General features: G+C 38.4%; 1 protein-coding gene across 1 annotated transcript in view; it reads right to left on the bottom strand.

The window, feature by feature from the left end:
* Window positions 1-14,696: 14,696 nt before the first annotated feature.
* LOC127871080 (probable ATP-dependent RNA helicase DDX56) overlaps window positions 14,697-23,372 on the bottom strand; it is a 47,996-nt gene continuing 39,320 nt past the window's right edge. Inside the window, exons 16-17 of the mRNA XM_052413734.1 lie at window positions 17,950-18,053; window positions 14,697-15,883 (exon numbers count right to left, since the gene is read on the bottom strand). Coding sequence (XP_052269694.1) covers window positions 15,806-15,883; window positions 17,950-18,053 — 182 coding nt within the window. The 3' untranslated portion in view covers window positions 14,697-15,805. The remainder of the gene's footprint in view (window positions 15,884-17,949; window positions 18,054-23,372) is intronic.

The raw sequence follows: 23,372 nt of genomic DNA, 5'->3' as shown, positions 1-23,372 counted from the left end.
GATACGTATTTTGGTACATTTGAAGTCCCTTAGTAAGTTATATTAAATTAAAGACCTTTCTTACTAGATTAAAGTTATATAGGCTTCATTTCCAGCCCTGAGCTACTGATGAGCAGCAAACAGCATAAAACCTGAACAGTCAAGAGTTACAGGCTGTTCTGGTTTTATGCTGGTTGCAACGCCATTGTCACGTTGTTTCTGAGAGGGAAAGGATTAAGTGGTACTCCGGGTGGGAAACAAAACGTTGTTTCGAAGCTATCGAGACTAACACCAAGCCTACCATACGGAACTACTTTATGACCATTTAACATGAACATTTAACTTTTTTAAAGTCTGAAAATTCGGTGTTAATGACTAAAGAATTCAACAACTCGTTTAAACCTTTTAAAGCACGAAACGCACACGCAGTGGAAATCAATTTATGTCTAGCGTCTAGAAAGAAGACATTGGCAAACAGCGTACACCCAGATGGGACGCCGCATTATGCGGCGTCTCATCAGGGTCTGCGCTGTTTGCTTTGGAATTTCTGTAAGACATATTCTAAATATAGTAATAAATATACTAGACATCTCTAATTTTGGAAATAAATTGATCCAATATAGAAGGATGGGAGAGTCCACTAGGCATAAATGGGTTAAAAGGGATCAAACATATTATGTTAGCTCTAGAATTTGAACCTCCCGCAAATGTAAATAGTTTGTACTTATGACCTGTATACATAATCCTGTCTCAGACAAACATGATACTAGTTATATTTGTACAAAGTTTTGGACATGTTGTATACATAGCCTTATTTGTTTAGCTGTAAAGTATGAACCATTTAATGGTTTCAATATATACCGGGTATCCCGGACGTTTTGAACTGTATTCAATTCAAGTAATTTGGCAATAGTTGTTTTGCAAAAGTTCTTAAGCTTGTATATTTGATTTAGTAAATGAAGTGTACTGGTGTTAGACTACGCTGGCTGCTCTATACTGGTGTTAGAGTACGCTGGCTGCTCTGTACTGGTGTTCAAGGACGCTGGAAGGTCTGTATTGGTGTTCGAGGACGCTAGAAGCTCTGTACTGGTGCTAAAGGACGCTGGAAGCTCTGTACTGGTGTAAGAGGATACTGGAAGGGGTGTACTGGTGTTAGAGGACGCTGGCTTCTCTGTACCGGTGTAAGAGGACGCTGGAAGCTCTGTACTGGTGTTAGAGGACGCTGGAAGCTCTGTACTGGTGTAAGAGGACGCTGGAAGCTCTGTACTGGGGTTAGAGGACGCTGGAAGCTCTGCACTGGTGTTAGAGGGCGCTGGAAGGTCTGTACTGGCGTATATAGGACGCTGGCTTCTCTGTACTGGTGTAAGAGGACGCTGGAAGCTCTGTACTGGTGTTAGAGGACAATGGAAGCTCTGTACTGGTGTTAGAGGATGCTGGAAGATCTGTACTGGTGTTAGAGGACAATGGAAGCTCTGTACTGGTGTTAGAGGAAGCTTGAATCTCTGTACTGGTGTTAGAGGACGCTTGAAGCTCTGTACTGGTGTTAGAGGACGCTGGAAGCTCTGTACTGGTGTTAAAGGACGCTGGAAGCTCTGTTCTGGTGTTAGAGGACGCTTGAAGCTCTGTACTGGTGTTAGAGGACGCTGGAAGCTCTGTACTGGTGTTAAAGGACGCTGGAAGCTCTGTACTGGTGTTAGAGGACGCTTGAAGCTCTGTTCTGGTGTTAGAGGACGCTGGAAGCTCTGTACTGGTGTTAGAGGACGCTGGAAGCTCTGTACTGGTGTTAGAGGACGCTTGAAGCTCTATTCTGGTGTAAGAGGACGCTGGAAGCTCTGTACTGGTGTTAGAGGACGCTGGCTTCTCTGTACTGGTGTTAGAGGACGCTGGCTTCTCTGTACAGGTGTAAGAGGACGCTGGAAGCTCTGTACTGGTGTTAGAGGACGCTGGAAGCTCTGTACTGGTGTTAGAGGGCGCTGGAAGCTCTGTTCTGGTGTTAGAGGGCGCTGAAAGCTCTGTTCTGGTGTAAGAGGACGCTGGAAGCTCTGTACTGGTGTTAGAGGACGCTGGAAGCTCTGTACTTGTGTTAGAGGACGCTGGAAGCTCTGTTCTGGTGTAAGAGGACGCTGGAAGCTCTGTACTGGTGTTAGAGGACGCTGGAAGCTCTGTACTTGTTTTAGAGGACGCTGGAAGCTCTGTACTTATTTAAGAGGACGCTTGAAGCTCAAGTTGTTTACAATGGAAATTGTGGTCCGGTATCAGAGGCATATAGCAACAGCGTTGTCCTATTTAGTAACATATTGAATAAGCACAACTTTGTTTAATGAATGACCAAAATAATTCTGTATGAATATTGTAAATCTAATAGCAAACAGACATAAAACACACAGACAGACCAAACACAATAGGCCATAATTTGTGCAATAATTTGTTAATTCTCTTCAACAGATTCTGTCCAATGCAACACAACTGAAAAACACTCATTTTAGTGTCAACCGTGATTATCCACAAGAAATATCCAATGCACGCAAATCCCTGTGGCCCGAATATAAAACACTAAAAAGCCAGAACCCAGAAAGTAAAGTACGAATCGTCTTTCCAGCCAAACTCATGATTGGGAACAGAGTTATCCGTGATTATTTCCCAAATTGGAACACTGTTATGAAAGGAAGCCGTCTAAATACTACAACTATACCTCAAAATCCACCCACACAAAATTTCAACAATACTACCGGATCAGTACCACGAGTTCCGCGTGCAAATATGAGTGACGCGACACAGATGGGCTGCACAGGGGGTGCTCCGAATCACGACAATGAACAAACGTGCCGACCTTCCCTCGTCAGCGTCACAGAGCAAAACTATTCCGGTGGTCCAATAAGCAGTGACCACTCGCGATTTCCAGATACGGTGATGTCCCCAAGACCTCCCATTGAGCCAGTTCGACGGAGCAGCCCGAGCCCTCGCCGCCAACGCAGAGGACGATCACACAGTCGATCGCGTGTCCCAATAGGCCGACGGGCTAACGCACCATCTCCACAGGATCGGACCCGCATTAAGGCAACTAATCAATCACCCGCACAGGCGCTTAGTCAGTTTACCAGGCCATGGGACGAGCGCGATCCAACCACGGCCGGAAATGACCGCACACCCAACTAGGAAAATGTGAGGAACGCTACTCCGGACATAATAGCAGATTGTGCCAGTAAGCTAAAAATCGCTTCCCTTAATGTTCGGGGCCTTAAACACAGACTCAAATTCCCAGAATTTATTGACTTTATTTATAGTTATGATATAATTTGTATTACTGAGACACACTTGGATAACACTGATATTATAGATGTTCCTAACTATACATTTATAGCCAAAAACAGAACTCAAACCTACCTGCGGAAATCTGGTGGAATAGGTGTTTTCGTAAAAAATGACATTCTACATGGGACAGAAACTAAAAAATCTAATAGTGAGTATGTTTTATGGCTTAAGATTTCCAAAATTTTAACTAACACAGACGATGACATTATGTTAGGTGTGCTTTATGTTCCACCAGAAAAATCTAAATTCCTCAATGATGATGATTTTCTACAATTAGACCACGAAATAAGCATTACGTGTAGCGAATTTAAACACACAATTCTTTTAGGAGACATGAATGCCAGAACAGCCACCCTCCCCGATTTTACATGTATTGATGATTTCTGTGCAGATATACAGGGTATCGATCCCGACACCCTAAGTACACTTAACAAGTCCCATATCTTAACCAAATGTAATGTACCCCTGTCCAGAAAATCTGTGGATAAAAAAACCAATAGTAACGGATTAGCACTTGTCGATATTTGTCGTAATAACAATCTGTTTATCCTAAACGGTCGAATGGGCACGGATAAAGACACTGGTCAATTTACTTACCGGAATAGCTCAGTTATCGACTATGCCATTGCCACTGCTGAATGTTTTGTGTTTTTAACCGAGTTCGGGATAATCGAGACGGATTCGCTGTTTTCCGATGGTCACGCTATAATTAAATTTACCGTATCGAGCAAAATTAAAGTAACACCGCCACACAAGCAGAAATTGCATAAAGATAGCACAAGCGCAAAATGGAAACAAAATTTAGCGAGCAGTTTTATTAATAATATTAACGAAGAGAATATTGACCACATTAAATATCTGTGTGATGTTTGCCCTTGTGCACCATCATCGATTGATGAAATAACTAACACTATTACCGTAATGTTCCAAAATGCCGCTGCCGAAACTTTCCCCAAACAATGTTCATACAATCATGCATTTAAAAGGCCATGGTTTGGTATTAAATGTAAACAAGCACAAACTTGCTATTATGAAGCCCAAAACATATATAAATGTGAGCGGTCGTTATCAAATAAGACTTTGTTACAAAATGCTAGTAAGAATTACAAGAGAACTATGAATTATTTTAATAACCAATATAAATTTAAAAATGCACAAACATTACGTACAATGCACTCGAAGAGCCCCAAAGTATATTGGAAATATATACATAGAATTGGCGCTAAAAAATCTAAGAAATCACCGAGTTTGGATTCGCTCTATAATCATTTTAAAAACATAAATTGTAATGATAGCACCGAAAACAATGAGTTAAACTTAAGTACAAGTGAACCGGTACCGTACGACACGCTGGAATTAAACAGGCCTATCACCGAGACCGAAATTGAAGCGAATATTCAACGCCTTAAAAATTCAAAAGCAGCTGGGCCTAGTGATAACATACTAAATGAATATATAAAAAATACTAAACACATGTTTCTTGCTATTTATGTAAAGTTGTTTAACATGATACTTGATACTGGTCATATGCCTAATAGCTGGCTTGAAGGCACAATTTATGCTATCTACAAAAATAAAGGGGACCGCAGCGACCCTAATAACTATAGGCCCATAACATTATTAAGTTGTTTTGGAAAACTCTTCACGTCAATTTTAAATGAGAGACTTAACAAATTTTTGGAAACGAATGAAATTTTAAACGAAAATCAGGCAGGTTTTAGAAAAAATCACTCTTGTTTGGACCACATATTTGTTCTTCAATCTTTAATTGAAACCCTGCGCAAAAATAAAAAGAAGTTGTACTGTGCCTTTATAGATTTCTCTCAGGCTTTCGACAAAGTGTGGAGAAATGGACTCTGGTTAAAGCTGCTATCAAGCTCCGTTACAGGAAAAATATTTAATGTTATTTATAACATGTACCAAAATATCAAATCTTGTGTTTCCCTAGACCATAGCTCGTCTCCGTTCTTCCCATGCGAAAACGGCGTTCGGCAAGGTGAAAATCTTTCACCGATCCTTTTTTCTATATTTTTAAATGACCTTGAGAGCCATATTATTATACGCGAAGGTAAAGGTGTTGAAATACCTGATCCATCTAGTGCTTATCTCTGGCTGAAGCTACTTGTTTTGTTATACGCCGACGACACTATAATTCTGTCAGACGATGAAAAAGATTTTCAAAGAAGTTTAAATGCATTTGATGAATACTGCACGCAATGGAAACTCAATGCAAACACTAATAAAACAAAAATAATCATATTTGGGGCTAGAAGCATCGCGCCCTATAAATTTTACATTGGCAGAAATGAAATCGAAATTGTTAAGCAATACAAATACCTTGGTGTCATATTTTCGGCTAACGGTTCATTTCTAAGCGCACGCCAACAAAATATCGAACAAGCTAAAAAAGCAATGCATTTACTTTACATCCGTGCAAATAATTCAGATCTGCCACTAGATTTAACATTAAAACTTTTTGATCATACTATTGTACCAATACTGACATATGGCTGTGAAATATGGGGTTACGAAAATTTAGACATTATAGAACGAGTACATAGAGAATTCCTAAGAAAAATTACTATGTCACGTAAAAGTACTCCGTCATATATGCTATACGGTGAACTTGGTAGATATCCGCTACATGTCACTATTTACAGCAAAATGATAGGCTTTTGGAGTAGAACTCTTTTAGGAAATGACAATAAATATTCTAAAAAAATGTATATTAACCTTATCAACAATAACTCGCGTAACTTTAAATGGATATCTAAAATTAAACAAATATTGGATACGACAGGCAAATCGATCGTGTGGCATGAACAAAACTCGCCCAGTATGAAATCACTATCATTACAAGTTAAACGTGTACTCATTGATCAATACATTCAGCAGTGGCATGCAGACTTGAACCAATCAAACAAAGGAAAATTTTATAATTCATTTAAAAACAATTTTGAATTTGAGAATTACCTTAAGCTTCTTCCCAAATCTAAGTATGTACCTATATTAAAGCTACGCACCGCTAATCATCATTTCCCAATCGAAACTGGCAGATGGAACGGCACACCCGAACTAAATAGACTGTGCACTTTATGTAATGAAGGCTATATCGGCAATGAAGAACATTACATTTTAAACTGCACCCACTTTACTACCGCTAGAATCGATATAAATATGTTCTCAAGACCTGTTCCTACTGTTAATAAACTCAAATATATAATGACCACAGGAAATGTTGATTACCTTCATAGATTTAGTAAATTCGCTAACACCCTTTTAAGAAACATCAAATAATTCGCCCTTTATCCTAGTTGTGTGTGTCCAAACATATATAAAATTGAAGTGTAAATTGTATTGTTAATTGTTTTGTGAATTGTATTGTGAATTGTATTGTGAATTGTGTTGTAAATTTTATAGATGTTTGTTATACTTCCCATCATTTATACGAGTAAGAAAATACAACGCTATTTTGTTCCTTGCATTATCCCACTAACCATTGTTTTTCTGTTTGTTTTTTGTTGTTGTAATTTTCTGTCTATTTGTTTTTGTCTCTCGTACCTGTATTTTGACGGTACGCCGTTAACCGCGAAGCACATGTGCATTGAAATATTGTATAACTTCACATATATTGTTCCTCTTACTGCATACTTGTATGCCTGAGATGTAAATAAAGTTGTGTTCTGTTCTGTTCTGTTCTTCAATTCTAAACTGCTATCCACACAGGTTTGTGTTGGCTGTAGTACTTTTCTAGTTCACCAACATCTTTATAACTGTCAAAGTTCACAAATATCAAATCGATTCGCGATTATTGTTTGTTGTTACACCTTTTACAATCTGTTTGAAGTGATATTTCTCCATAATTGAACAAAGTTGTATTGTATGTTATACTACTCTGCCAATACCGGACTCTCTGAATACCGGAACTCTCCCGATTCCGAACGGTCGGGGCAGTCCCGTATTTTCTCCTTCTATTTCGTTGTTAAAAAAAATGTTGAATAAACCGAACTCTCTCAAAACCGGAAACCGAACGGATATCTCCGTTAATTTGGTCATTTTCAACGTAAAATACATTGAGTACACCGGACGGTCCAAATTCTCTGAGGCGTGAAAATTACAATACCTAGTCAGCACAGCGCGTGCGGTGTCACACATTTTGCTCGCGCAATCATCGATAATTCGATTAAACATACCATAAAGGTGTCAAGTCGTTACCGCGCTAAAGAAGTCCGATTTAATAATGTAAAACAAACTGTGAATGTCTATAATAGACGTGCGGAAACACCAAAAAGTAATTGACTCGATCGTTTTATTAAGCTCATGATCAACAATTTAATTACACAGTTAAAGCATGCCGTTGCGACGATCACTTTCTTGTGATCTTCTCGGGTAGTTAAAAAGATCTTATAGCCACGCTTAAATGGTTGTTTGTTTGTTTGCCAGGTTAAACTGTGAGAAATATGACCGTTTAATATCCATCCATCTGTCTGCAAATTCATTCATTGCCTGTTCTTAATTTCAAACGCATCTTCAGCATTAATAGTCTCAAATCTACAAGTCTTCTCAAATCGTTATTCGTCAAAGTTGTCTTTGAGGTTTAATTAATTCAGAGCTATTTAAAGCGAACTCGAACACGACTCACTCGACTATATGATACATGTCACGTATGTACATGTATAAAGCACCACACTCACTTTGGGATTAATTAAAACAAGTCGGTATGGAATGTTTTTTTGCTATTAATCGAATAAAAACACATTTTTGAAGAATACATAGACCTTACATGATTACAGATATCACATGGTACATGTAAATGTATATGGTTTGTTTTATTCTTATATGATTTTGTACATAATGCATACAATGTATATTTCGACAATATGCATACTCTTGGTAAACCGGAACTCTTTGAAAACAGGACGATCAGGCCGATTCCCAGACCGCCCGGTTTACAGAGAGTCTACTGGATATGTTGTACATCTATTAAGTATCAAAGCTCTGTACCAAGTATTGATGTCAGACGAAACCGTCAAAATGGGTTAACCAATAAATTGGTCCATATAAAGTCTAAGTCCAAAATAAGGCCAAGGTCAAAATGAGGTTTGGTGATGCTGGTGTGTGCAGGGTGATGAGAGACAACATCCATGCAAGTATCAAAGCTCTGTAACAAGCGGTATTGATGTCAGACGAAACGGTCAAAATGGGTAAACCAAGATTTGTGTACGGACGGACAGACATGACGAACGCGATATGCCTCCCGCACTGTAGATGTCGGGGCATACCAAAATATATCAAACAAATTAATGTTTAAAGTAAAGCTCAATGCATAGTAGTTACAAACCTTTTTTGGGTCGCAGTCGTAGATTTCGAAATCAAAACGCGAACCCTAAGGTCAAGGTCACAGGGATCAAAACTTGTATGCGCATGGAAAGGTCTTGTCCAGATACACATGTGTACCAAATATGAAAGCAATGTCTGAAGGAACACAGAAGATATAAGCCTTTTTCGAAAAGTGTGACGCCGCAAACGCCGCAGCCGACACCGCCGAAGCAAGAAACACCTATATTTGCCCTGACCATAGCCTGGCGACACAAAAATGTATTTGTATTAAGCCGAAGACAGACGCTATGGGCTTTTTTGAATGGCGGTCGCAGATTTCGAAACCTGAACGCGAACCCCAAGTTACACAGTTTCATGCGCATGAAAAGGTGTTGTCCAGATACACATGCGTACCAAATATGAAAGCAGTCTCTGACGAGAGACCCTTTTTCGAATCACGGTCGCTGATTTCGAAACCTGAACGCTGACCTCAAGTTCAAGGTCACAGGGGTCAAAAATTGTATGCGCATGGAAAGGTGCTGTCCAGATACACATGCATACCAAATATGAAAGCAATATCTGAAGGGATACAGACGTTATGATCTTTTTTCGAAAAGTGTGACGCCGCGGACGCCGCAGTCGACACCGCCGAAGCAAGAAACATCTATATGTGCCCTGACCATAGTCAGGCGACACAAAAAGGTATTTTTACTAAGCCGAAGAATATTCTTAAATCTGTAGCCTAGGAATGAACAAAGGCCCAGGTTTGTAGGATTTACGGACCCGCGTCTTCGTCGCCTATGCGAGAAAGCTGCTTCCCGCAAACTGGATCAAGCTAGTCATTGGAAAGAGAATAACAGGTTACTGCCTTTCGTTTTGTTCTATATAAGGTGAGGCTCGAAATTAATAAACGGCGAGGCTTTCCGTGACTTAAAGAGCTCTTGCGCTGTGAAAAAGGGTTAAATATACGTACGTAAAGTTTCGCACCAGATAAGACTGCATGCCCGCAAAGACGAAACCGTGACAACTGTTTCCACCTAAACAGGGTTTTCGCCAAGAGTATTCCCTTCAATGAAAAATAAAAAAAAAGCGGAAAGTGTCGTACCGGATTAGCCTGTGTGTGCTGCACAGGCGTATCTGGGAAACACTTTACGGACATGCATTAAAAGCTCCTTTTCCGAGCGCACCTCAAAGGTGCTGTTCACGAATGATCTCATCGCTGTCCTCCAAACATCGAACAAATATAGCGCAGCGTTAACTGGTTGTAGCAGTTTGTTGACTGAGAACGTACTCTCGTCACTACGGTCTAGCATTAGTTTGAGGATGAGAAGGCTCATGATATAACAGGTTGACATCAAGGATTGAGTGATGCCGTTATTTCGATGTGTTAACTGGCTGTCGCAGTTTGTAGACTGGGAACGTACTCTCGTCACTACGGTTAGGCATTAGATTGAGGATGAGAAGGCTCATGATATACAAGGTTGACATCAAGGATTGTGTGATGCCGTAACTGGCTTTCGCAGTTTGTAGACTGGGAACGTATTCTCATTCGTATTGCTCACTGTCACAGGCCCACGTAGTAACAGCTTGCCATCAAGGATTGCGCCCAAGTGCGAGTTCCGAGGTGAGTAACTTTTGTTTCGCGGTGTCCTGTATTTGACCTACTTTGCGCTGCCTGTATGTTGCTTTATCGTGCACTTTCTATGCGCTCATTAACGGAGGTCAGAGGTCACGAATTGTAACTTCCCATAAAAACGAAGAGGCACACGTTCGCGACGTACCAAAAGTATCAATTTTTTATATCTTGTTCATGTCCAACTTTTTTACCAAACATTAAAAAACCGATTTGACAGGCTGAATACGAGTTTTGTTGCATTCAACGATTCCATTATCAATGGCGGTATCTTCCAAATTATAATGCATTGGACCTTTAACAAACGCAAACGGATTCTGAAAGCACAATGCCGCGCTGCAAGCTTCAAGGATTTGTAAATCGGTCGCCGGTTGCTGTAAAAAGGCATATTCCATTAACTTGAACCAAAAATAGAGCCTGATAACTTTGGCATCCGCCTGCAACTCAAATCTCATTGGCGGATGAGATGGAACTACGTAGATGTTGCAGACGAGTTTAGATTTCGATTTCAATGATATATGCAAAGGTTTTGTTATTATCGAAAACGAAAGGTCTGGAGATATTTCTTTGTCCACGAAAGAATAATCAATGCGCGTCTGCATGGCAGAAGAAGAGTGGATATGAGATTATGGTAATGGACAATTCGTTTAAAAATTAGACGCGACACGGTATGGTCCGAGAAATATCGTCGACAAACGTGCAATGCGGCGGGTAATGAAACGTATAGAATTTAAACCGTCTGGTTATGATTACATGTCATTTCTTTTATGACTTTTTTGTCATAAAAAAAGTTTATATTTCAATTGGAAAATTGTTATACATGCTGAATTTATTAGTGTTCGCATGCACTTAAAAACATTCGTTATAACGCCAACACATGTGGTTTGCGGGGGCTATGATGACGACAAAAAAAACAAAAAAACTGTGATATTGAATTATACTCTACCCTATGTACTCAGTCTACTCATAGATAAACTTTTTCAATTCCTTGCATAAGATGTCATCAGCAAACATCCGTTTTTCTGCGAAAGCCCTATTCACGATTTACATATAAATCAATTTTGCTGGGGCTTACGTAATGGTTTCAGTGCATTAATTCGTCCGTTTTAATCCGTGTAGTAACTCGACATATGTGCTCAATTTGTGCCCATCTTCGTATTAAGGATGACTTTTTTTATTGCTGCAATTAAAGCATTGCATAATATAGATTTTTATATATTGCAACGTAAACAAATAACTGCACTTATCAAATCAAACAAAGGTTTATACATTTTCTATCGGATCCGTTTGTATGTCTAAAGATGACAAGGCGGCAAATCATTCTAGTTGTAAGCATACTGACGTTATTACTTCTGGTAACCCTGGTTCCCCGCCACGCAGGATAACACGAAAATTATAAATATTTCAGAACATGTATTACATAATTAGCTTAAATCCCTGATTTAACTTCGTCCCAACTGTTGACAGGTCTAAAGTTATTTGTGCAAGGATGCTAGTTCCGCTCGCTTGGTCATTGTCGGCTCAGGCATTACTTAAAAGTAACCCGGGTACTCAAGTATACTTCGAAATAACCGCCAGGGGTACGGAAACTATAATAAAAAGTACCCCAGAGTATGACAGGGTGCATTTTTATATATTTTCAGTACCCGAAATAAAATGTAGTATACTTACAGAGTAACAGGGGTACTTTTAAGTAGTACATTAGCCGATGATCAAATCAGCGCAAGTTCCTCGTGGAAGTGGCAGCATTGAAGTTTGGACCCTCCTTAACAGTCCAAATATAAACTCGAGGTTTCATGTGCGCACGTCTTCTTACATCGTCGGATAGCCACGTTCGACCCATTCCGTTACTCTCCATTTATCTGCCGTAAGATTACGAGCTCTTTTCACCGTTTAAGGGTGCGTCAAATCCAGTAATTTCATTGGATCTCTCATGGTTTCAGGAGGATATTTTTGACCATTGATACAACTCGTACTATAGAGACTTCCGGTTTGTTGTCAAAATTGCGTCGTCCGTAGAAATGGAATTTCGTTGTGCATGCGTATACTTTAAAATTGAGAATTTAAACGACTTTCAGAGTAAAAGTATCTATAGTCTCTTACATGGGCGCGATGTCTTTTTATGCACTCGGACAGGTGGATGTAAAAGCTTGGTGTATCAAATCGCAATTATCCAGGCGAAGCATTCTTTTTGTAAACTGCGATTTCGTTGGTCTACTGAAAGGTTACAGTTAGGGTCAAAACGGCGTGCATTGCTTATAAGTTATATTGTCCCACGGCTAATGCTGGAGAGTAACGGAATAAATTAGCCGTGGGTATCCGACGATGGTCTTCTTAGTGGAGTCATGACTTAGTGCAAATGAGGTGTTGGTAGATTGTCCTACAATGCTGACAGGTGAGCCTCCGCATTTGCATCGGGGCCGATACAAATGTAAACTAAATTAAGAAAGACATGGACACCCCAAAACAATTTCAATCGATACCAAGGAGAGTTAAACTAGACAGAAATATTCTACACACATTAATCAATGAATAGTGTATGTACATACTTGTAAATCCTGGTTATTTAAAATACGCCATTTAAAAGGCATCATTAATATGCATAATTATGATGGCTTACACTCCTCTTTTAAAAGCACAGTGCACTTAAAAGACTGCGTTCAAACAGTCTACTAATTATTCTAAAGAGTTAGACTGATGCACACGGGTGCACCCAATACAGATAAAACTTTATTTAAACAAGCTGTGAATTCGCTCTTACAGTTCTATTTTTACATGTAAGCAAATGGCCCGTGAAGACCCGCTTTTAGCAAGTTTCCAAAATAGAACGCTTAAAGCGTTTGATCTACCTACATATACAATTAAGTAAAGGTTATTTGGTGTTTGAAATATGAGTTTATTGGACAATATGCTACATTACTAAATAATTTTAACAAAAAAAACAACAACATACCCTTGTCGTTATTTTAAACGACTTTTTATATGGTCTTTTAATCTTGAAATGCATGCATGGTTTTCAAAATATTTGACGTAACATACTGCATTGCGGTTACTATAATTATTTTGTTGACATATAAAGTTGTGTGGGTGTTTCCTTAGCAACTCCCCTTTTTTAACCCCGATCGATCAAATCGCTCCTGATCAGCTATCCCTTGTCGGTCTCGGGTTGGGTTTCTAACGGTTACAATATTCTATATAATTGAACTCTCTAAAATATCATAGTTTACTCGAAGGCATGTTTTACACTTTAAACTGTTGTTCGGTTTTAATCGTTTGGAGATAGTGGTAGGGCATGAATAGGTGTTTTCTACTGAATCCCTGAAATATGATCAACTTAGAGACTATAGTAAGCATTGCACTGAAAAAGGTTTCATTCTTTCTTGGTTTGAACATGACATCTTTTTTATTGCATAATTGATTCCGCTTAGAATGGCCTTTAAGACAAGGCAGGTTATGGGTGTCTCAATGTGCAAAATGTTGCATTTATTTCGATTAAAGTTGGCGCTTTTACGTTGAATTCTATAGGGAAACTATTAAGTATATTATGACCTAAACGTATGGCTATGCTTGTAGGTCCATTCGCCTCTCTAACAGGACATGGCGTCGACGTATTGACTCCCACACCCACGAACCTTAGATTCGTCGTAATGCGCAGCAAGTGAATTCGTTAGAATAATATTAAGTGTTCGTGAATTAAAGCATATACATTGACGAACAATTTCTGCAAAAGTCAGCGTCTATGCACTAAAAGCAGGTGCTGTATAGTCGTAGAGAAGTCGAAGTGCAAACGTCAAATTCAAAATCACGGTATACCGGTGGTCGTATAAGACGCGCAAAGACCGTGGTATCAACGCAGTGAAAACGCCAAGGACATAAGACTATAGTAGGCCTCATGGCATGATGGTTGATAGTACCGGTAATTCGATTTCTAACCCTTTGAGCGCTGGAACCGGATTTTGAAGGCCTTTGCAAACAGTTTGGATCCAGATGAGACGCCACAGAACGTTGCTATTCTGATAGTATTCTTTGAAAAAAATCGAAGAAAATGCGAATTTTATAAATTCAGCAGACGACATTTTCGCAGGCGACAAATTTCCCAGCATGCAAAGGGTTAAGAAAACCACATTGGCCTTCTTACTAAGAATATTTGTTTTCCAAAAACTGTATGTTTTGATCGTAGATGCGGTGCGACTTTGAATTGGCATTACGTTCTAAGTTCTACAGATGTGTATGTTCTTAAATGACGCAAGAGTCGGTGCAAAAACGCTAAGTCGATGACCACGCAATAATATGTATGCATACCCGGAAATAACAAATGGTGCCGCAAGGAACAGATTACTTTAGATTTTTAAGTAATTCCGACTGATCAATAAACAGGTGTGTATTTACATTTCTCATTAACACATTCGCCCACGTTATGTGTTTACATAATACAGAAAGGAATACAGCACAATAACATGGGGTTCGGTTTTATTTGTGAAAGTGGTAACACTTTTCAATAGTTTTAAGGGAAACTAGAGCTTTGTCACAGACGTGACGAATACCCCCACATGCCGCATTGACACATAATATTTTGCATGTCGTCTTCACAAAAAACAGCGGACACCATGCTCAATTTTTAAAACGCACTAAGTAACTCCTTGACCTAGTTTTTGACCAAGAAAGGCCCATGTTCTAACTTGGCCTAAACATCATCTCCATGAAACTTCTGACCAAGTTTGGTGAAGATCGGATGTAAACTACTTGAATAAGAGAGCGGACACCATGCTGAAAGTTTAAAACACACTAAGTGACCCCGTGACCTAGTTTTTGACCCGGCAAGGCCCATGTTCGAACTTGGCCTAGACATCATGCAGATACAACTTCTGACCAAGTTTGATGAAGATCGGATGAAAACTACTTGAATTAGAGAGCGGACACCATGCTGAATGTTAAAAAATGCACTAAGTGACCCCGTGAACTAGTTTTTGACCAGGCAAGGCCCATGTTCGAACTTGGTCTTAAGATCATCTACATACAACTTCTGACCAAGTTTGGTGAAGATCGGATGAAAACTACTTGAATTAGAGAGCGGACACCATGCTGAATGTTAAAAAACACACTAAGTGACCCCGTGACCTAGTTTTTGACCAGGCAAGGCCCATGTTCGAACTTGGCCTAGACACCATGTAGATACAACTTCTGACCAATTTTGGTGAAGATCGGATGAAAACTACTTGAATTAGAGAGCTGACAACATGCTGAATGTTTAAAACGCACTAAGTGACCCCGTGACCTATTTTTCGACCCGACAAGGCCCATGTTCGAACTTGGCCTAAACATCATGTAGATACAACTTCTGACCAAGTTTGGTGAAGATCGGAGGAAAAGTACTTGAATTAGAGAGCAGACACTTAATACGGACCAACAGAAAGACCGACGGACCGACTGACAAGTTCACTCCTACATACCCCCCTAAACTTATTTTGTGGGGGTATAAAAAAACATGAATGACTTCCTCTAAAGGCATACTTAAACAAAATGAGTTATTATAACAAACAACAAATACATGCAAAATGTCTCTTATTTTTCCTTTTTTCTTTTCTTGTTCGCACTAAGCCCTTTGAACTGAAAACTCTTCAAAGGATCTGCCTGTCGCTTCTGAAACAGTATACAGCACTCAATTATGCTCAACATACTATACAATACTACATACAGGTTTTATCACAGTTGATATGTAGTACTGCTCATGATTGGAAGAATGCCTTTCAAAACAATGGCATTTTAAGGTATCAACAATGAACATTTGATATTAATGGCATAAAAGACTGATTCCTATACAGGTATGGACACAAATGGTATAAACAGATTTGACAAATTTTTTACATAGGCCTAAAATCTATTGATAAAAACAGGTATCTATGTAATTGATATTTACAGGCTTCAGTACAACTTATTCTAAATAGTATATCCACAAGAGCTGTCATAGGACAGCGCGCTCGACTATTCGAGTGCTTGACATTTTAACGTAAGCCATCATGAGGAAATTGTTCATATTCAATTATTTATTAGACGATCTTTCACAAATAAAAAAAGGAAAAAAAATTGGTGTGGGGGGGGGGGGGTTGAGAGGGGGTATAATGTGGGGTGTGGTAATTTATTAGACCATCTTTCAAAAATAAAAAAAGGCCCCAAAAAATTTTTTTTTTGGGGGGGGGGTAGGGGGGGGGGGTGAGAGAGGGGTATAATGTGGGATGTAGTAATTTATAAGATGATGTTTAAAAAAAAAAAATGGGGGGGGGGGTAGGGGGGAGTAGGGGGTAGTCTGCTCTTGTTAATAGGTTGGGGTGATGTTGGTAAACAAGTATGAAAATATGAAAGCAATATGTCAATGGACAATGAAAATTAATGGGGTAGTACGAAAACTTTAACATTTGCTGCATATTCTAAGTGGAAAAGGGGCCATAATTATGACAAAATGCTTGATAGAGTTGTCTGCTCTTGTTTATAGGTTGGGGTCATGTTGGTAAACAGTATGCATAATATGAAAGCAATATGTCAAGGGACAAAGAAAATATTTGGGGTAGTACGAAAACTTTAACATTTGCACGCTAACGCTAACGCAGACACTCACGCCGACGCCGGGGTGAATAGGATAGCTCCACTATATATATTTCATATATAATAGTCGAGCTAAAAATGGATGTCAACCTGCTTGAATCTGATCAACAAGAATTATGTAACAGGCTTTCACTCCTGATAAGTTTTATTGTAAATTTGAATGAAGAACTTTTATCCTAGATTGCTGTCATTCTGCTGTAATTAGGCCCTATTTAGCTGTATTATTCAAACAAATGTAACATATTACTACTATCATGATGGTGGCCAGTCAGCCATTTTGAGCATATAAATGATAGAAAAGTGTCACATGCTACCACTACCAAGATGGCCGCCAGTCAGCTATTTTGAGCTTACTCGTTGAGAAATGTCACATGCTAGCACTACTAACATGGCCACCAGTCAGCCTAATTTAGCTTAATTATTAAAAAATGCCACACCCTTCTTACATTCTACTTATGAATAGGAGGCTGAAAAAGTTTCATGTAAATCCACAAAATAAAGGGCAAGGAATGCCAACAAACATGGTGACTCATGTAAACCCCCCTTGGAACTTTATTGGTAAGGATATACAAGGCTAAATAATCCAGTCAACAACAGGATTACAATGCCATTTGCCTCTTTCTGTTCATTAAGTATGACAAAACAAGAGGTTGCCATGCAATATTGTCCCCTACCGGTGAAACCTCACCATTGTCAGATTTTTTTTAATTTGTTGCCATAGCAACCAGAATTCTTGACATAGGAACAAAATAAAAAGACGTGCATAATCTCCATATTGCTATCTATCCATGTTTCAAGTTTCATGACAAATATGAAGAACTTTTAAAGTTATCGCAGGAATCCAGAAAAGTGTGACAGACAGACAGAGCGCACACCATAAGTTCCCTCCGGTTTCAACGGTAGGGGACAATAAAAGATGTCTTAGAATATTTAGGCGTCTAGCATAAATTTTTAGGGGGCTGAGGAATCCTGTGCCCAATCAAATTTACAACCCTGGAGTAACATCTTCCTTACATCTACTAAAACCCTTTGACAACAACACAGGCAGAGCAATAAATGAGAGTCTGAATTAAACATGACATAAATGTTCAACCCACTGAACCTACTTTGTACTTCAACTGCCCCTCGGAAGGACCTCGTTTTCTGGCATTGCCTCGCCGTGTCTTCACACCCTTTCCTTTACCAGCCAAGTTTTGCAAGGTTGGAGGAACTACAAAAAGCAAGTTGTTACTAGTATATAAATGTGGATTTATGGAAGGCGAGAATTAAACAAGAGCACCGCATAACGGGTGTCACGCTCGGCTACGGGTGCAGTTTTGAATAAATGAAAGCTTGTCATATTTTTTTTATTTTTTTTTAGAGGTCACAGTGACCTTGACCTTTGACCTAGTGACCCCAAAATGGGTGTGGCATGAAGACCTCATCAAGGTGCATCTACATATGAAGTTTCAAAGTTGTAGGTGGAAGCACTTTGATTTTAGAGCCAATGTTAAGGTTTTAGCACGACGCGGACGGTGGACGACACGACACGACGAGCTGGCTATGACAATACCTCGGGTTTTCTCCGAAAACGCCGAGCTAAAAACCGAGCTAAAAAAAAAAGGGAAAACAAGAGATGTATTCGTCAGAAATACAATGCCCCCTATTGCGCCGCTTTAATTGTTTAAATATTTTTTTACCTTTGACCCTGAAGGATGACCTTGACCTTGAACTTCCACCACTCAAAATGTGCAGCTAGATACACATGTATGCCAAATATCAAGTTGCTATCTTCAATATTATTGCAAAAGTTATGGCCAAAGTTAAAGTTTTTTCCGGACGGACGGACCGACGGACATACTGACAGACGGACAGTTCAACTGCTATATGCCACCCTACCGGGGGCATAAAAATAATAATTTCATATCTGGTAAAGCAATCTTTGGCAGACACAACCGGTTACTATTCCATCCATGAAAATGGTTTAACAATCCTCAAATTACAATTACCCTATAATGGTTAATATTATATGTCACAAATACAGATTTACAAAACATATCACTACATTTCCATTTCCAATTTATCACCTGAGCTTACAATTGGTTTCAGTTGAGTGAACCCATTTCCATTACAGATTCATTAGTATGTAAAATATTTCAATCCATAGACCTCACTCGTAATCTATCTTACATAATGGTTCAGGACTGAATAAGCGATTAAATGTTGTTGTGTTTCTTCTCACGCTGAACACTTTCAACTAACAATTTAACCCATTTATGCCTAGTGGACTCTCCCATCCTTCTAAATTGGATCAAATTATTTCCAAAATTAGGGATGTCTAGTATATTTATTTCTATATTTAGAATATTTCTTACAGAAATTCCTTCAAGCAAACAGCGCAGACCCTGATGAGACGCCGCACCATGTGGCATCTCATCTGGGTCTACGCTGTTTGCCAAGGTCTTTTTTCTAGACGCAAGGCATAAATGGGTTTATATGTGTTACCCTATAATGAGTTAGTCATTTAAAATTAATATCATAAATAGCAATTACAGTACTGTTGCACACCATTATAAGATAATTTGTATGGCATAACAATGGCGTAGATTTTTGTCATATTCTAATATTTACGAGCAAACGCGAGATTGGCTTTTGGCAGCTCATGAGAACTACTTTGTGCTTGCGTTGTTGCCGGAACCTAATTGTGTTTATGTATTTGTTCCATACCTGGATTGCGTTGTTGCCGGAACCCAATTGTGTTTATGTATTTGTTTGATACCTGGAGGGTAAATTGTAGTGTACTTAAGAGTACCCAGGGTACTTCTAAGTAGTACTCAAGCTGACAATGACCAATCAAAAATAAGTATGTCACTGACATTAAAATAAACCTGTGTCCAAAAATGTTCCCATAAAAAGTATTATGACTTTAAATTGCTTTACTAGAAAAACTTATGAACTCTAAAAAAGGTTGTATTTCTCCCAAGAGTTAGAGCAGATGCTTTTTCATTGGTGGAGATATTTATATGAATAAAAAACAAGTTTTCAAAGTTTTAATTCAATGCCTTTGATAGCAGAAATGATATTGGACTTAATACAATTATATAATCCAGAATTTGTTAGTTCCTAAGGGAAAAACAATCTCAATTGAAAGTCAATATAGTTAAAGGATTGCTATTCCTTGTTATACAACCGGACACACTATCCCACATTAAGTTGGATTGCATAAACCTCCTTTATGGGTGCATCCCTTGATGGGCAAAACAAAATAATTTATTTCAACCTTCTAGGCAATCAACAAAGGATTATTTAATGAGTATGAGTTTTTCAAGCACACTAGAGTGTTTCACTCTCAATTTATGATCAAAATACAAAGTTGAAAACAATCATAAGGTACGGTTTTGCAAGCAGGCTAGAGTATTTTAAATGCCCCTTGAAAGTCATCATAAGATTAAATAAAAACAAGAAAGTTCATTCTTACATGAATCTGTATTTGATAAACATGCACGCCAACAACTGGTCCTCAATAGTCCATTTGGCTTACAGTGAATTGGGAATATGCAATAATTTAAGAATCTTATTTTTAAAGTGGAAAAGTAAGATAATCACCTTAATCTTCAATCATTTATTTCAATGACAATCTAAAGCTTTGTCACAGATGTGACCAATACCCCCACATGCCGCATTGACACAGAATATTTTGCATGTTGTCTTCACAAAAATCAGCAGACACAATGCTCAATGTTTAAAACGCACTAAGTGACACCATGACCTAGTTTTTGACCCGGCATGACCCATATTCAAACTTGGCCTAGACATCAACTAGATACAACTTCTTACCAAGTTTGGTGGAGATTGGATGAAAACAACTTGAATTAGAGAGCGGACACTTAATATGGACCGACCGACTTACCGACAGACCGACAAGCTGACTCCTATATACCCCCTTAAACTTCGTTTGTGGGGGTATAAAAAGCACAGATTTATGTTAAAAAGTCATAACAAATCAACAACTGATTTTTGCCAAAATGTTTAAACCCTTATGCACAATCAAGTTTGCCTTGAAATAGTCCATCAAGGTCAATGTCACGTGTGGTTTGGTTCTAAGGGTGAAGGCCATAAGCAACAAAACGTACAAGTATTAAAAGGAAGCAACGGGTGTTGGTGGTAGACAAAACTGTAATATCTATTTAACTCTTTACCACTTAGATACGTATTTTGACGTGTTTGTAGTCCCTTTAAAGGTTTAATTCAAATAAAGTCATTTTTTAATAGATTTGAGTTTTAAAGGCTTCATTTCCAACCCGTAAATACTGATGAGCAGCAAAAAGCATAAAACCTGAACAAACTCGCAGGCTGTTCTGGTTTTATGCTGTCTGCACATAGCCATTTCGCAGGCTGTTCTGGTTTTATGCTGTCTGCACATAGCCATTTCGCTTTGCCTCTCAGTGGCAAAAGGTTAAACTGTCACACATTCACAAAAGAAAGACAGACAGACGAAATGTCAGCGTGAGTATAAAAACTTGTCTAGATTTGTGGACCAGCAGACTACCAACTGACAATAACAGCATTATTGCTACCAATTCCCCACAAAAGTTATGAGACCTGGTGGGGAAGCAAACACGTGATCTTAAAATTTGAGGTCCAGTGCTCTAACGAACTGAGCTAGCCGAATCATATTAATATGTTTTGTTGTCATAGAAACTGAATCAGGATTAAGTTTCATAAGATCAAAAAGGTTACTTTTTGAATGAATATTACCAGTTAACACGGGTGAACAAACGTAAATGTCGACTGCATGACTTGAGTCATGTCATTAAACTTTTATTAAACATAATAACAAATTAAACTGCTAAACATGAGCTTCTTATAGTAAATAGACACTAGTAAGTGAAGTTATTAGAAACAAATGAAATTCAATCTCAATTTGATTGTCTTCAATGGCAAAATATTTATAAAATAACAGATGTTACATGTTTGTGTACTGAGAAGATGAATATCTTGAATAACAGATGTTACCTGTTTGTGTACTTGAATGTTATGATGAATAACTTGATTGTAAAAAAACATTCATCTTTAATCATCACAAAAAATAGTCTGTCTGTTCAGATTTCACATTACTTTTACTTACCACAAAACAACTCTCAGTAAACAAATGAGAACTCACACACCTTCTCTGCAAGATTGGCAAATCTCAGCAGCTTTACAGTACAGACAAAATTGAAAAAAACAAACAAACAGATGTGTTTGTGAGAAACACAATGCCCCCTATATATGTATATCTGGAATAAGCAACTTTTTGGAAAACCCCACTAATCTGCTGGTACAAATAAAAATGACCCATTTATATTCCTTTCAAAATCACACACCTTATCAACCGTTATTATTTAAAGTAAGCTATCATTGGTTGATTTAATGGACCAGCGTTGTTTGTACAGGGGGTGATTAGTGGGTTTTTCTAAACTCATGCTTTCCCGGCAACAGTCTATTACGCCGCTTTGAAATAAAATTTCAATATATCATATGGCAGGTTTAAAAATTATCTCCCTTTTAAAGCTTATTACTTCCCTTGGATGGTATTTTTTTACTTGTGACCTTGAAGGATGACCTTGACCTTTCACCACTAAAAATGTGCAGCTTCATGAGATACACATGCATGCCAAATATCAAGTTGCTATCTTCAATATTGCAAAAGTTATGGCCAATATCAAAGTTTTTTGGACGGGCGCACAGATGGACAGACTGACGGACAGTTCAACTGCTATATGCCACCCTACCGGGGGCATAAAAAGACATGAAGTTATAGAAAGTGTAAATTAAACAATGGCAAAGATTTGTTATTTTAAACGTTAAATGATTTTTACTTTTATGAGGAACAGTGCCTGCAAGTTTTCATGTTCAACATTAAAAATAGAAAGGGAACTCCTACAGATAAGTTTTGATAAACAGACAGGCAGAAAGATGGACAGAAGTCTATGGAAATTCCACAAGTAGTCCCTTTAGGCCAGCATTTTTTTATTATTTGTTTTACGGGAGCGCCTGACCCTATTTTTCGACAAATACAAATAAAAATTAAAGTCACTTTCGTTTTTTTATGTACATTTCACCCGCCGACTTGGAATTTTATCCAAAACTAGAAAAAAAAATTGCGCAGATTGCCGAAAGTGTTGTTCAAAATTTGTTATAATACGGGTTGTTTCGTTGTGCCAAGTCAACTTGTAAAGCGTCAGCGATTTTCATTGGCTATTGCAGCCAATACCACACGCTATTAGCCAATCAGTGAGTATTAAACAAATGATTTTCATATTGCATTTCCGAAATGGCGGACATTAACAACAATGAGACAAATGTAGCATATTTTAAAATCAAATTAATTAAAAACGGAGCAGAAACAATTTCAATTAGAAAAGTTAATCTTCAGAACACCATTGTTGAAATCATGCCCATATTATGTGATACGAAATCAAAAATAATTAGAGTTTTTGCAAATGATGAAGAGGTGTCACAATCGATAACTTTCAGTGTGTTAAAAAGTTTTGGGTAGGTTTAATAA

The sequence above is a fragment of the Dreissena polymorpha genome, chromosome 3 (assembly GCF_020536995.1).
Source record: "Dreissena polymorpha isolate Duluth1 chromosome 3, UMN_Dpol_1.0, whole genome shotgun sequence".
Classification (NCBI taxonomy): domain Eukaryota; kingdom Metazoa; phylum Mollusca; class Bivalvia; order Myida; family Dreissenidae; genus Dreissena; species Dreissena polymorpha.
This window is presented reverse-complemented; position numbering and strand designations above follow the sequence as displayed.